At 39.4% G+C, this 15,841-nt stretch overlaps 7 protein-coding genes across 7 annotated transcripts; 4 read left to right on the forward strand and 3 right to left on the reverse strand.

Annotated features, from left to right (window-relative positions):
- Nucleotides 1-78: 78 nt before the first annotated feature.
- SPAR_I01060 (uncharacterized protein) lies at nt 79-1,953 on the reverse strand (the record flags this gene model as incomplete). Its single annotated transcript, XM_033911100.1, has 1 exon — nt 79-1,953. The coding sequence occupies one exon, from the start codon at nt 1,951-1,953 to the stop codon at nt 79-81; it is 1,875 nt and encodes a 624-aa protein (XP_033766991.1).
- A 1,186-nt stretch (nt 1,954-3,139) lies between these two features.
- Nucleotides 3,140-3,892, forward strand: GPP1 (glycerol-1-phosphatase RHR2; the record flags this gene model as incomplete). Its single annotated transcript, XM_033911101.1, has 1 exon — nt 3,140-3,892. The coding sequence occupies one exon, from the start codon at nt 3,140-3,142 to the stop codon at nt 3,890-3,892; it is 753 nt and encodes a 250-aa protein (XP_033766992.1).
- Nucleotides 3,893-5,831: 1,939 nt separating this feature from the next.
- MMF1 (isoleucine biosynthesis protein MMF1) lies at nt 5,832-6,269 on the reverse strand (the record flags this gene model as incomplete). The annotated part of the gene is made up of 1 exon (XM_033911102.1): nt 5,832-6,269. One exon carries the CDS (start codon nt 6,267-6,269, stop codon nt 5,832-5,834), a length of 438 nt encoding a protein of 145 aa, XP_033766993.1.
- A 626-nt stretch (nt 6,270-6,895) lies between these two features.
- On the forward strand, nt 6,896-7,753 carry PCL7 (Pcl7p; the record flags this gene model as incomplete). Its single annotated transcript, XM_033911103.1, has 1 exon — nt 6,896-7,753. One exon carries the CDS (start codon nt 6,896-6,898, stop codon nt 7,751-7,753), a length of 858 nt encoding a protein of 285 aa, XP_033766994.1.
- A 390-nt stretch (nt 7,754-8,143) lies between these two features.
- Nucleotides 8,144-8,905, forward strand: DFG10 (putative polyprenol reductase; the record flags this gene model as incomplete). The annotated part of the gene is made up of 1 exon (XM_033911104.1): nt 8,144-8,905. One exon carries the CDS (start codon nt 8,144-8,146, stop codon nt 8,903-8,905), a length of 762 nt encoding a protein of 253 aa, XP_033766995.1.
- Nucleotides 8,906-9,421: 516 nt separating this feature from the next.
- NEO1 (aminophospholipid-translocating P4-type ATPase NEO1) lies at nt 9,422-12,877 on the forward strand (the record flags this gene model as incomplete). The annotated part of the gene is made up of 1 exon (XM_033911105.1): nt 9,422-12,877. One exon carries the CDS (start codon nt 9,422-9,424, stop codon nt 12,875-12,877), a length of 3,456 nt encoding a protein of 1,151 aa, XP_033766996.1.
- Nucleotides 12,878-13,106: 229 nt separating this feature from the next.
- On the reverse strand, nt 13,107-15,815 carry SYG1 (Syg1p; the record flags this gene model as incomplete). Its single annotated transcript, XM_033911106.1, has 1 exon — nt 13,107-15,815. The coding sequence occupies one exon, from the start codon at nt 15,813-15,815 to the stop codon at nt 13,107-13,109; it is 2,709 nt and encodes a 902-aa protein (XP_033766997.1).
- Between the last annotated feature and the right edge of the window lie 26 nt (nt 15,816-15,841).

Below are 15,841 nucleotides of genomic sequence, written 5' to 3' on the forward strand. Positions count from 1 at the left end.
TTCCACACATCCCCCCCCTTTTCAATTCGCGTACATACCTATGTAAGATAAAATAATAATATCCTCTTCATTCATACTTCAGTATTGCTGTTGTTGATTTTCAAATTCATCTTCGTCAAATGGCGGCAGTTCCATTACGTGAATCTTGTACCCCAATGAGTATTCCTGGTCTTGTAAGGATTCGAATGTCAAATCAGACAGCTCTTTATCGTGGAACCCAACAATGGCGTTATACACGATAGTGCTAACTTTAAAGTATTTCGCCTTTCTATCCTCTGTGGGGCTAGAACTGTTTTCACTCTGTGTAGAAGTAGTTGGCAAATTACCGTTAAACTCTTCCAACTCATCTTCCGGTAATTCAAACTTCAATAGAGTTGCCTCTTCATGGTCTTCATAAACCCCTACATAAAATTCCCTCGTATTATTGATCGATGTTCGAGGCCCACCATTTGTGTATGTGCTGTTATTTACATTCCCGTTGGTGTCCTCATTTCCCGATATCTTTAATGTGTCCATAGATTCATTAAGTAAAGAAACTTCGCTTTGTTGCTGTAGAAATTGCTTTTCCTGTAGTCTTAATAGCTTGGGGCATTTTAATTTTATAAAATCTTTCAGAACTGTCCATCTTAACCTTCCAAATTTTTCCAATTGTCCCCTCTCTTTGATTTCGATAACTGTGAACTTCTCTTGATTTACCAATTCATTGAAATCAGACTCTGATAGTTTCTCTAAGAATTCTATAGGTATATAGGGCGGGAAATTTATGATTTTCAACTGCCACATACCTCTATTCGTCATTTGTTTTCTGAAACTTTTCTCATTAAAGATATGCTTTAGTCTTTTATGATTTATTTGGGTTTGTGAAGGCGTAATAGCTCCGCCATTCTTTACTTCAAGGACACGGTCATCGCCATTCGTATTAGTGGTAGTAATATTACCGTTATTATTGGCATTCGATGCCATATTCAAGTTGTAAAGGGCAGATATTTCGTTATAAGAGGGGTTTATTTTATTATTCCTTAAGGAGAGGTGATGATGTTGAGAGCGGGGGCCTGTACCGGTATCTGGATTTCTAGGGCTATTATGCATGTATTTTTGAAACTGGCTTTGGTTCTGATGATAAAAATGCCGACGACGAGGATAGTGTGTAGGGGAGGCAAGTGGACCACCAGCGGGGGCAGCGGTTGGCGGGGCTAGAGTGGTTTGATAGGGCATCTGCATATTAGGTAGTGTTCCTGGAGGAGCACCTAATATGGGTAGCAGCGAAGTCGGGAATGGACCATGAGGTGGGGGAGCAAGAGGCGGCACACCAACAGGTACTGGAACAGGGGTGGGCAATGGCGTTATGTTCTCATTCTTTCGCAGGCCCAATTCAGGTGAAAAACTGAAATATTGAGAAGAAGGAGTGGAACCGGATGGTGGTTGCGGCGTGACAGATGAAACATGACTTGCAAACCGGGGAGAAATAGATCTTTTATTGTCATCAGTAGCACTCCGGACGTCACTGTTATCACTGACTTCTGGATATCGCAGTGGAAGAGAATCATTTGTGTATGGCAACAGATAAACAAACAGGTCATGATAATCCCATTGGTACGTATTCAAAGTAAGTAATAAGTTTTCCAGAGACTCGTTGTCTACCGAGCTCTTCAGAATAACAATGCAACTCTGGAAAGTGACGAAGGGAGGAACCATAGAAGTCATTGGAGGCAGCATTTTCACCTGTAAAATGTTGGTATGATATATGATTCCGCCTACCAAATATTTAACCTGCGCCCAGGTCTTGCCCGGAGGGAGATTATCAATTCGTATGGGAATACCACTTGACTGTGAATACGTCTTTTTCTTAGAAGCAACCTTTGCGTTTGTTGTTGGGCTTTCAGTTGCAGAACGGGCAACAAAGGCACTGGCAGAAGCGGCGGATTTAGCATTATAATGTGTTTCCAGAGTCATTATCAAGTAAGCGTAATGTAGGGAGAGGCAGCGAACTCTCGTGTACCAGCCAACTGAACTAGAGACCAAGACTAGCCAAAACAAAAAATTTAAAGGAAACAAGTATGAGAAGAAGGCTTGTTAACCTGACCTTCAACCAAACCTAGAAAACCTTCAGGACAACGCACAGCAGAAGACCAATATTACAACTATGGAATAATACAATGCACACACACAAAAGAGCCCAAGTAAGGTTTGGAAAATGGAGTAGAGAATATATTCCATTCCCCTAATTTTTTGCGGGTCTTCCAGGGCTATGAACCCATCGCTCAAAAATAAGCGCAGTGTCAATTAGAACATCACCGAACCAAAGCAGAAAATATGCTTGCGCCACACACCATGGTCAATCGTAGAAAAATATATCGTATTGTACGGGCGGCGGTAGGCGCGGCAATTAGAATGTGTGGGTGCGGAAGCTCACCGCTCAAATTAAGAGAGTGGAAGACGTGTGGTCTGGGTGCGGGGTCCGACCACGTTTCTTTTCATCTTTTAAGTGGGACTCTTACGAAACACGTCACAGGGTCAAAAGAACGAGAACAAAAGCAATATAACAATTGTCTCAGTCCACGGCAATGACATGGCATGGCCCCGAAGGCTTTTTGTCCGGCTTCCTTGGGTCTTACCCCGCCACGCGTTAATAGTGAGACAAACAGGAAATCCGTATCATTTTTCTCTCACACACGCACCCGCGTGCGCCTGATAATTGCAGAATTCTCATTGTCCGGTTTTCTTTATGGGAATAATCATCATCATCATCACCACCACCGCTACTCTTGCGATCATCATCAACATCATAATTTTTTTTTTTAACGCTGTTTGATGGTGGTATGTACTCTTATTGTTACTTACTCACCTTTTCCTTTGTGTTTTCTAATTTTGACCATTTTGACCTTTGATGATGTGTGAGTTCCTCTTTTCTTTTTCTCTTTTCTTTTTTCCTTTTTTTCTTTTCTTACTCTGTTAATCACTTACTTTCCTTTTTGTCCATGATGTCGTCTTGTTCTTTTTCTTCAATTGATAATGTATATAAATCTTTCATAACTATCTCTTGACTACCAATTTTTTCCTTCCAGCTTTTCTTGTTATGAAGCGTTTCAACGTTTTAAAATATATCAGAACACCAAAAGCAAACATACATACAATCGCAATGCCTTTGACCACAAAACCTTTATCTTTGAAAATCAACGCCGCTCTATTCGATGTTGACGGTACCATCATCATCTCCCAACCAGCCATTGCTGCTTTCTGGAGAGATTTCGGTAAGGACAAGCCTTACTTCGATGCCGAACACGTTATCCACATCTCTCACGGTTGGAGAACTTACGATGCCATTGCTAAGTTTGCTCCTGACTTTGCTGATGAAGAATACGTTAACAAACTAGAAGGTGAAATCCCAGAAAAGTACGGTGAACACTCCATTGAAGTTCCAGGTGCCGTCAAATTGTGTAACGCTTTGAACGCCTTGCCAAAGGAAAAATGGGCTGTCGCCACTTCTGGTACCCGTGACATGGCCAAGAAATGGTTCGACATCTTGAAGATCAAGAGACCAGAATACTTCATCACTGCTAATGATGTTAAGCAAGGTAAGCCTCACCCAGAACCATACTTGAAAGGTAGAAACGGTTTGGGTTTCCCAATCAACGAACAAGACCCATCGAAGTCCAAGGTTGTTGTCTTTGAAGACGCCCCAGCTGGTATTGCCGCTGGTAAGGCTGCCGGTTGTAAAATCGTCGGTATTGCTACCACTTTCGATTTGGACTTCTTGAAGGAAAAGGGCTGTGACATTATTGTTAAGAACCACGAATCCATCAGAGTCGGTGAATACAACGCTGAAACCGATGAAGTCGAATTGATCTTTGATGACTACTTATACGCTAAGGATGACTTGTTGAAATGGTAATTTTCTTTATTTTTTTGATAAAAACCACTACGCTAAAAATAAAATAAAAATGTATGATTTCCCTCCATCTCTGACCAATTGTATAATTTTATATCTGCATGACTTAATAATATAATATACTTATAAATTTAAAATACGAATACGAAATTTAAACCGATGTAATGTATTCTTTTCTTCGTCGCCTTCGGATGCTCTGCTGTGATTGAGAAGGTTCGCGCAAATCAAACTGAATTGAAGACTTAGCGAGAGAAGAAATATAAAGATTCAATCTTCGTTTTTGTTTTATATCTTACTATAAAAGTGTTTTTTAGTACGACGAGAAGTTAAAGTAATTATAAAAGGAATGCTTATTTAAATTTATTTCTTAGCCTTCTTTTCAGACTTCTTAGCAGCTTCAGTTTGTTCCTTAACAACCTTCTTAACAATCTTTTGTTCTTCGATCAAGAAAGCTCTGACAATTCTTTCCTTGACACAGTTGGCACATCTGGAACCACCGTAAGCTCTGGAAACAGTCTTGTGGGTCTTGGAGACAGTAGCGTATTGTCTTGGTCTCAAAGTGGAAATACCTTGTAGAGCGTTACCACAGTCACCACATTTTGGTCTGGTAGCCAACTTCTTAACGTGTTGGGCACGCAAGATACCACCTGGGGTTTTAACAACCTTGATTTTGTTAGAACGGGTGTTGTCTGTACGTAATAAAGAGAATTTTTTTTTTTTCATTTATGTTAGTAAGCACTTCTTCATTATCTTATGGATCAAGAACTTAAGTGGGAATTGTTTCATATAAAAAGTATCTCGGCGTTGATGAGTGGATATTTTCTTATTTCAATCTTGCAATACCAGGTAAAATTCATTTACCAATTTGATTGACCTGAGGTTTTCCACTTATGCGCTAGAACAAACTTGTTGCTATCTACATTATTAGGTACTCTTCGGTTTGCTGTTTAATATTGTAACATCATCTCTGGGATAATCCAAGGTTCTTGCATAAGCGTGTCGATAATCTAGTCCATTCTTCCTCTACCAGTATGCTTGTTTATTGCGCCTCCTAGCCTCATTTTTTCCACAATAGAAGTTCATAGTAAGTTCTTATAAAAACTCAAAAAAATAGTTTAATAACATACATGGATTTCTTCTTCTGAAAGTAACACGTTGAGCCATTTTTAGGGTTGTTCGTTGCTAATCTATTCTCAGTTTCAATCGAAGTAAATTGAATTAAAAGAATAATAAGTACCACTAATATGTGTACTACCCGTTATTTACTACTTACAACTAATAAGTTCATCAATTTTTACGTAGAATGCCATTGAAACATTCCAAACTTACCCACTAGCTGCCATGAAACGGCTCCCGAGAGCCCGCTACCGTACCGCCTGAGCGAGACGGTGCTCAGGCCGCTGGCAGGAGGAAAAGAGATTGTCACCGGCTTCCCCTCCCTGGAAGATCAATGACATCTCTCTCCTGGAGGGAAGTTTTCTCTGCCCAGAGAGGAATGCACTTCCCCGAGAAGAGACCAATGAAGCGTACTAATGCCATGAACAGAAGCTCCGAAAACAAATGGAAAGTAAAAAAATTTCAAAAAAAAAATCCTGGAAGGAAAACACCCAAACCGCGCATAACATATATTGAGATATGTACACCACAGAGTCTTCTGGAAAAAGCAGTCATTGTTCTTTCATTATAGAAGTTACGCTTAAAGTGTATGATGAATAAGTTGCATTATATTAGGTTACCTACCCTTATTTGACACATTGGTGGAAGTAAAGAAAACATGCCTTTTCATTTTCTACAATGATAAGAAACGGGTTTTGAAACTACGTCAGTTTCATTTTCTTTTCTTAGTTATATCTTATATACGCTAAAGAATGCTAATAAAATGTATGAAAAGTACACTTCTCAGTATCACAGACGAAAAAGGGCAAGCAAGGGTTTCAAACCTTCAATTCTTTTCAACAGCAATGACTTCCATTTCTAAGTCAACATTCAATGGTAAGGAGGCAACACCAACACAGGATCTTGCAGGCTTATGGGTGTGAAAGTGCTTGGCGTACACAGAATTGAATTCGGCAAAGTTTTTCATATCGGCTAAGAATACGTTCACTTTGACTATATTATCTAAAGAAGAATTACTTTCTGCTAAGATATTCTTGACATTTTGGAAAACTTGTTCCGCCTTGTCAGAGATAGAACCTTGAACAGGCTTGTTCTCTGGGGTATAAGGGATTTGACCAGACACGTACACGAAGTTGTTCGCTTTCATAGCTTGAGAATAAGAGGCGGCAGCAGGTGGGGCCAACTTGGTGCTGACTGGGGTCAACGTTGTTATACCCCTCTTCAAGACTGGGGCAGTTCTCAAAACGGAATTTCTCAAAAACATTATCGCTATTGTTAATATATATATATGTGTGTGTCTTCCTTTACCTATAAATCTCACTCAATTCACTAAAAGGGCCTTATTCCTATACATGGGTAAGACACATTTAGTCATATGTATTTATATATATCAGGGGATCCATACGGTGTGTTTTTCTTTAGGTGAGCGACAGAGGCGGAATCGCATCTCCGCAAATGAGAGCGTACATAGGAGCAAAGAGATAACATCTTTCACTGACAAAGACAGAATCAAATAAGGAGCACGCTATCCTCATATCATTGCCTGTGTATTAGTCTGAGAGTTCTCAGTTGCATTACAGGAGCAGTGGTCATTGCATTTGTGGGCGTACCTTTATTTGAGATATCACTATCTATCATACGTAATCTCTGAAAGTTTTGAGGCCGGTTTCGGAATCTCGGAATCTTGCGATGGGTCTAAAACGGTGTAAACAAAGCAAGGGATACCAGCGCAGGGCCCAGCTTCTCAGACTTTTATATATACAAAGCATATCTACATACTTCTCTACGGTTCTTAAAATAGTAGCATAAAAGTTCAAAGAAAGTAATTCCTGTAATCAGACTATATCGAACGGAGCCAAAACGAGAGACTGCTTAACTAGATAAAAAAATATGGAACTAAGTTCACCACCGAGAAGAAGCACAACGTCGCCAATAGATATACCAGGGGGCAGTAAACAAGACTTGATAATCGCACCCCATTCTCACAGCTTTAAGACCGACCCATGCTCGAGTAACAATAGTAGTTTGGTATCCAAGACATCCACCAACCCAAGTTTGGAGAGCCCTTTCTCTTCGAAATCTTTACTGGACTGTCCCCCTGTGCAAGCCGTAAAGAAGTCTTTGGAGTCAGAAGCGAAGACGCATAATCTAGATGATGAGACAAATGAACAAAATCATGAAAACATCTTGAACATGGCAGACTTCCCCACAGATGAACTCATACTAATGATAGGTGCGCTACTGAACAGAATCATAACTGCAAACGATGAAACTACATATTCCTCACAACAAGTGTCGCAAGATGCCGAAGATGAACTCTTAACTCCAATCCTGGCTTTTTATGGGAAGAACGTTCCAGAGATTGCTGTAGATCAATACTTGGAGAGGATCCAAAAGTACTGTCCCACCACAAATGATATCTTTCTTTCTCTACTTGTATATTTCGATAGAATCTCCAAAAACTATGGACACTGTCCTGAGCGAGATGGCTGCGCAAAGCAAATGTTCGTCATGGACTCTGGAAACATTCATAGACTACTCATAACAGGTATCACAATTTGCACGAAATTCCTAAGTGATTTTTTTTATAGTAACTCTCGGTACGCCAAAGTTGGAGGTATTTCTTTGCAAGAATTGAATCATTTGGAATTACAATTCCTGGTATTATGTGATTTCAAATTACTAGTTTCGGTGGAAGAAATGCAGAAATATGCAAATTTGTTATATAAATTCTGGAACGACCAGTAAAACACAGTATTACCTATTATTCCCGCCTTCCCCATTCGTTACTCTTATTATACGTATTGATTTCTGATTTACGTAACGCCGTACGTATTAATTCTTATTTAAATAATTTAATATTCCTTTTGTATCAATGGTTTTTCCATATTAGTAGCATTTTCCCTAAAAATGATAGCTGTTGCCGTGCAGTTAAATAACCTTTTTCCCCCAAGAATTAATAATCTAGCGATAAAATAGAAATCCAGTTCCCATTGTATTTAGTATTATCTTTTTCTCTCTTGTTTCCAAAACAAGAAATTAAGGACACTTCGAAAAAAGTAAAAAAAAACCAAATGTGGAATATAAACGGATTTGCAAACAGATCAGTCTGGATTAAACGTATAATTTGCTTGTCCAATGTACCTTAATGGAGAACAATTGCTAAAATATACTATATATGCCTACAGACTATCCTTTTTCATAGGCATTTGTTCACTTTTCATAGCCAAGAGTTACCTACCAGAGTTTCTTCAATATGGTAAAACCTACCAGCGCAAAAGGAACTCAAAATATTCAAGCATATTGGAACGTTTCAAGAAGTTCACAGTTCCAAAGGCGTATTTTTCCCATTTTTATTATTTGGCCACTTTCCTATCCTTAATTACTTTATATTTCTATCCTAAGTTCCCCATCGTCTGGATCATTTTTGGACACTCATTGCGCCGACTTTATGAAACCCTTTATGTATTGCATTATACAAGCAAATCCAGGATGAATTGGTCCCATTATCTAGTCGGAATATGGTTCTATTCCGTACTCTTGCTAATCCTAAATATATCATTGTACAGGAACACTATTCCAAATACGCTAAACACGAGTGCCTTCATCATATTCTGCATAGCATCTTGGGATCAGTATAAAAACCATCATATTCTGGCCCAGCTGGTTAAATATTCGCTGCCAACAGGAAGGCTCTTCAGCTTGGTATGCTGTCCTCATTATCTGGACGAAATAATTATTTATTCTACTCTGTTGCCCTATGAGCAAGAATTTTATTTAACACTTGTTTGGGTAATCGCAAGTTTGACAATATCTGCATTAGAAACACAAAACTATTACAGGCACAAATTCAAGGATAATCACGTAGCTCGCTACTCCATAATACCTTTCATAATCTAGCAGTATACACACACCCATATATATATATATATATACATAGACGTGATAGAAATCTCTTAGTTTTCAGTATTATAACTTTTATCACTAAGAATATGCAAAGGCTCGTTTACGTGTCACTAGAAACGAAGTTAGACCCATACTTTTTTGAGGCAGTTTGAAAGAGTAAATACTGGCACAGTGGCTAAGACCTATCGCTGCTAACCAAAAGGTTAGACATCTTGAAATTTTTGGACATATTCATTGCTTAAAACGAGCACCAAAACTAGGCAATAACTCATTTTCATCTAAAATTCAAGGCCATTGTTTTACCTGAATTTGCTGTTATTAGAAGCGTGATCTACATAACAAAGGATTTCACCTGGATTTTTGAAACTTATACAGTACTCAACAACCCGCTCATTAATAACAATATACCGTTAAACGATTGAGAAAAGTAACAATTAGAACACTTGTGTGACGTAAGGTTAATCTGAAAAAGAAAAGGGTATCAGCGTGCACGGAAAACTTTAGAGACAAATGCCTAACCCTCCTTCATTTAAGTCACATAAGCAGAATATATTCAACTCCAATAATAATCAGCACGCAAACAGTGTAGATTCTTTTGACTTACATCTCGACGATTCATTTGACGCTGCCTTAGACAGTTTACAAATCAATAATAACCCAGAACCACTTAGTAAGCATAACACTGTTGGAGATAGGGAAAGTTTTGAAATGAGAACAGTAGATGACTTAGATAATTTTTCTAACCATTCTTCGGATTCACATCGTAAGTCTTCAAACACAGATACCCATCCTTTGATGTATGATAATCACCTCTCGCAGGATGACAATTACAAATTTACTAATATTGCTTCATCGTCACCATCATCTTCAAACAATATTTTTTCAAAAGCCCTCTCATTTTTAAAGGTATCTAACACAAAAAGCTGGTCCAAGTTTGGATCATCCATTGAACTCAGCGATCAACATATAGAAAGAGAAATACATCCAGATACGACCCCTGTGTACGACAGGAATAGATATGCGTCAAACGAACTATCTAATGCCAAATATAATGCCGTGACCTTTGTGCCAACTTTATTGTATGAACAGTTCAAATTCTTTTACAATTTATACTTTTTAGTTGTCGCATTATCACAGGCCGTTCCTGCACTAAGAATAGGGTATTTATCGTCGTATATCGTACCTTTAGCATTTGTGCTGACAGTAACCATGGCAAAGGAGGCTATAGATGATATTCAGAGAAGGAGACGTGATAGAGAATCAAACAACGAATTGTATCATGTAATAACGAGAAACCGTTCCATTCCAAGCAAAGACTTGAAAGTTGGAGATCTCATAAAAGTTCATAAAGGTGATCGTATTCCTGCTGATTTGGTTCTTTTGCAATCAAGTGAACCATCTGGAGAGTCATTTATAAAAACAGATCAGCTAGATGGTGAGACTGACTGGAAATTGCGTGTTGCCTGTCCCTTGACCCAAAATCTATCTGAGACTGACTTAATTAATAGGATTAGTATAACAGCCTCAGCCCCTGAGAAATCTATTCACAAATTTTTGGGTAAAGTTACTTACAAGGACTCTACTTCAAGCCCTTTATCTGTAGATAATACTCTTTGGGCGAACACTGTTCTAGCTTCCAGTGGATTTTGTATTGCTTGTGTTGTCTACACTGGTAGAGATACTAGGCAAGCCATGAATACAACCACAGCTAAGGTTAAAACTGGCTTGCTAGAGCTAGAGATCAATAGCATTTCCAAGATTCTTTGTGCATGCGTTTTTGCCTTGTCAATTCTTTTAGTTGCATTTGCCGGTTTCCACAATGACGACTGGTACATTGACATTTTGAGATATCTGATTTTGTTTTCTACCATCATTCCTGTCTCTTTAAGAGTTAATTTAGATTTAGCCAAAAGTGTTTATGCACATCAAATCGAGCACGATGAAACTATTCCTGAAACGATTGTTAGAACAAGCACAATTCCAGAAGATCTAGGCCGTATTGAATACCTTCTAAGCGATAAAACTGGGACGCTTACTCAGAATGATATGCAGTTGAAGAAAATACACTTGGGTACAGTATCGTACACTTCAGAAACATTAGACATTGTCTCCGACTATGTGCAATCTCTGGTAGACTCTAAAAATGATTCATTGAACAATTCCAAAGTTGCTCTATCAACAACAAGAAAGGATATGTCTTCACGTGTACGTGATATGATTTTGACTCTAGCAATTTGTCATAACGTTACTCCCACTTTTGAAGATGATGAACTGACATATCAAGCAGCATCACCTGATGAAATCGCTATCGTTAAATTTACCGAATCGGTTGGCTTGTCCCTTTTCAAAAGAGATCGTCATTCAATTTCTTTATTACATGAACATTCTGGGAAAACTTTAAATTATGAAGTTTTACAAGTGTTTCCATTCAATTCTGATTCCAAGCGTATGGGTATCATTGTTCGCGATGAGCAACTGGATGAATATTGGTTTATGCAAAAGGGCGCCGATACAGTGATGGCAAAAATTGTGGAAAATAATGATTGGCTAGAGGAAGAAACAGGAAACATGGCTCGTGAAGGTTTACGTACTTTGGTTATTGGTCGTAGAAAATTAAACAAGAAAATTTATGAACAATTCCAAAAAGAGTACAAGGATGCCTCTTTGTCAATGCTAAATCGTGATCAACAAATGAGTCAAGTTATCACCAAGTACTTAGAACATGATCTTGAGTTGTTAGGTTTAACAGGTGTAGAAGACAAGTTACAAAAGGATGTGAAGTCCTCTATCGAGTTACTGAGAAATGCTGGTATTAAAATTTGGATGTTGACTGGTGATAAAGTTGAAACCGCTCGTTGCGTTTCCATAAGTGCAAAATTAATATCTCGTGGCCAGTACGTTCATACCATAACCAAAGTCACCAGACCGGAAGGTGCATTCAATCAGCTGGAGTACCTAAAAATTAATAGAAATGCTTGTCTTTTAATAGATGGTGAATCGTTGGGAATGTTTTTGAAACATTACGAACAGGAATTTTTTGATGTCGTGGTCCACTTGCCTACTGTTATTGCTTGCCGTTGTACACCTCAACAAAAAGCAGATGTTGCTTTGGTAATTCGTAAAATGACAGGCAAAAGGGTATGTTGTATTGGTGACGGAGGTAATGACGTTAGTATGATCCAATGTGCAGATGTTGGAGTTGGGATTGTAGGAAAAGAGGGTAAACAAGCTTCCTTAGCTGCTGATTTTTCTATAACGCAATTTTGTCATCTTACCGAATTACTATTGTGGCACGGTAGAAATTCCTACAAAAGATCTGCTAAATTGGCTCAATTTGTTATGCATAGAGGTTTGATCATTGCAATTTGCCAGGCAGTATATTCTATTTGTTCATTGTTTGAGCCTATTGCCCTTTATCAAGGTTGGTTAATGGTCGGTTATGCCACCTGTTATACAATGGCCCCAGTCTTTTCATTAACTCTTGATCACGATATTGAAGAATCATTGACAAAAATATACCCAGAACTGTACAAAGAATTGACTGAAGGCAAGAGCTTATCATACAAGACATTCTTTGTTTGGGTTCTATTGTCGTTGTTCCAAGGTTCTGTAATCCAATTATTTTCCCAAACCTTTACTAGTTTGTTAGATTCTGATTTCACGAGGATGGTTGCCATCAGCTTCACTGCTTTGGTTGTAAATGAATTAATCATGGTTGCCTTAGAAATTTACACATGGAATAAAACAATGTTTGTTACGGAAATTGCTACTCTACTGTTTTACATCGTATCCGTCCCATTTCTTGGCGATTATTTTGATTTAGGTTATATGACTACCGTAAAGTACTATGCTGAACTTTTAGTTATTTTACTCATCTCGGTCTTCCCTGTCTGGACGGCAAAGGCAATTTATAGAAGGCTACATCCTCCGAGTTATGCAAAAGTGCAAGAGTTTGCCACTCCATAATTAAATTGGTTTGATTCATCTTGTTATTTCAATGGATTATCTTTAAAAAAAATCTATCATATTTCAAAATATAAATTCTTATTTTTACAAAGAAGATATAGATTATGCATAATATTATTTTGTTACATTTTTTTTTTCTTTTACTTTTTATTTTCTTTTTCTTCGTGCTTCCTCAAATAAGCATCTTTAGCAGATTGACAAGAATAGCAAACATCGTATTCAATCCAAATCACATAATACTTTCCACTTCACTTTCACTGTCTGTCTCAGGCGATCTATCATCGACAGTATTGACAGTTGGCCTCTGGAAATCAGTCGCATGCGCCCAAGGAATGGACCTCGAAATGTTCTCAAATACGGAGGACCTTCTTCTAAACGTTCCACGGTAGGCGGGCATGGGTTCAGCAAAGCTGTGAGGATTGTTGTCATGTGAAGGCGTGATAGGTATATCGTTCAATGATGAGAAGGTCTTTGAACCTAAATCACTGCTGTCCATAGAATCATCACCAACTTGTGCAATTGGGTAGGGCAAGGGTGCGTCGCCAGTAACCCTGAACAGGTGAACATTAGCAACATGTTCATTTTCAACTCTGAAGATGATCCAAACGAATCTTCTCAACACTTCCAAAGTAGCCAATATAAACGACGTCACAGCACTTTGCTGAATTGTTTGAGGAGCAATCGCGTATACAATCCACTCAAATCTAATGAGGACATCCCAAATCATAGCAAAATAATAAACTAACTTCCTGCTGAATGAATAACTGCCGTTTTCCCAATTTTTCTTACCAGCTAAATACAAATCATCCCTTAGCAACCAATTGTAAGAAGTGGTATTGTGCGCAACGGACCAATCCATGACTAAATCCCAGGCAGAAGTGAGGAGGGAATTCAATGTGGCACACACAATAAAAGGGGTTCTCCTTTGTTCTGAACGGTCTGACAATCTGTAAGCACAAAGTGTGGCATTATACGCTATACCCAAGGTATATTTAGCGGCGTTCAAAAGATGAGGGAACCAATCACCAGAATCTGCAAATCTTCGTAAACATTGCATGAATCTCCAATAGCTCGGTAAGCAGGATAAGGCACCCATTGCCCTGGAATGTGAAGAACCACATAAATTATTGGGAGTATGAGAGTAAACACAAAAGAACATAGCGATATCCGCAATAGAATACGTCAACGAACAAATAATATCTCCCAAGAAGAAATCACCAAACTCAACGGGAAAAAAACCAGACATCGCCAGTCTGATAAAAGTGACCACCAACCATTTTCTAGTGTGCACGACTTTGTCCCAATATGGGATGAGACCAGAGGGACATAGAAACAGGAAAGTCACAATACCGATGTATAAGAATCCTAAGGGTGTAAGTTTTTCCAAAGCGAAACTTAACATGGAACAGACCGCACAAGGTACTATGAAGAAAGTCAAGAAATACAATTTGAGCGGAATTTTACTTGTGGCAAAATCATTGTTGAAGAACTGCGTACCATTCTTGGATTGAATCTCACCCAGCATAATAAATCTATAATTAATCCCGGTTCTATGCCAGATAAAACAATTAACAAGAAAAAGGAACGCGATCAGCAAAACCATATACCAACCACCCCACAGTGGGAACAAAATCTTGTGCGTAAATGACGTTTCCTCAGAGCTGATAGCCAAATACAAAGTGTAAGTGATCAAAGTCATTGACACACCAATGCCCAGCCCGACAACAAGCATCTGCACAATCGATCTATTGTTTCTATGGACCATTTGTTCGGAGATGGAGTACTGAATGGTCAATTTCTTCAACTTATGGGTGTTGTGTTTCCTGTCCTTGGGTGAATTAGTCAACGCGGTGGTAAACCACTCGGTGATCTGCGTTTCCAACCAAGTGATGGGCTCTTTGTCTCTTTGGGCGGAGGAGAGCTCCGAAGTGGGTGTCGGTTGCGAGCTGGTTATTTGTTGCATCTGCTGTGCAACCAACTGCACGTTGGCATCCGCATGCTTGAAAAGGATGTAGTGGGTCCTAGCGTACGACATGAACGTGGTCAGCTCTCTTGTGTGACATGTTTTATCAAACTTTTTGACCATTTTACGGAACCCGGTCACGTTGATATCCCGGAACGACTTGACCAATTGCAAGTACAGATAGTACTCGATTATGGCGTTACTTAACAAGTTTCTGGCCTGCGTCGTCGTCATAGTATCCAGAAAAGAAGCCCCAAAGGCAAACGTCTCGCGACCCCTCGAAGACGCATCCTGCCTCAAATCCTGCAGCAGTGAAAATCCGCGCTTGGGCCATGATGGCAACAGCCTATTGTCCTTAAGTACTTTCTGACAATACGCTAGCAGCGACAGATGCGGCTTATTGGCCTCTTTGGTAGAGGGCATTGACCCGTACATAACAGACCGGCTATCGCTGTCGATACTATTGACCCCGGAGTCAGAACGGTCAGCAAGGCCTGCTGCATACAGACTTGTGGACATGTCAACATTCGAACTAGACCGGTTCAAGTTGTCGCGCTCGTAGTTCTTTTGCAGCGAGTAATAGTGCAGTTGCGACTTCAAAACCTCAAACTTCTTGTCGCACTCCCTTAGCAGCCAAAGGTAGAACTCGTTACATTTGCTCAACTGGAACGAGATCAACCAGTCCTCAATGAAGTCAGCGACGAACTCTCTCTGCAAAGCAGAGTAGTCTTTCTTGAAGGCAGGTCCGGAGCGGTAGTCTCCGTCGCTGCGCCTGTTGCCAGGCTCTCTCTGCTGATATGCAGTCTGGTATACCGACATGGAGGGCATCCAGCTCCGGTAGGAGCTGGATCGCTCCTCTTCGGCGTCCAGCTTTTCCTTATAGCGGCGAAGCTTCTTCTTGCCGACCTTATAATCGATATACTTGTCCCTCCATTCTGGGATGGCAGACTCGGTTAGATGGTCAGCAAACTTCATCTAGTACGGTGCTATAGTGTAGCCCT

Source organism: Saccharomyces paradoxus, chromosome IX, assembly GCF_002079055.1.
Source record: "Saccharomyces paradoxus chromosome IX, complete sequence".
NCBI lineage: Eukaryota > Fungi > Ascomycota > Saccharomycetes > Saccharomycetales > Saccharomycetaceae > Saccharomyces > Saccharomyces paradoxus.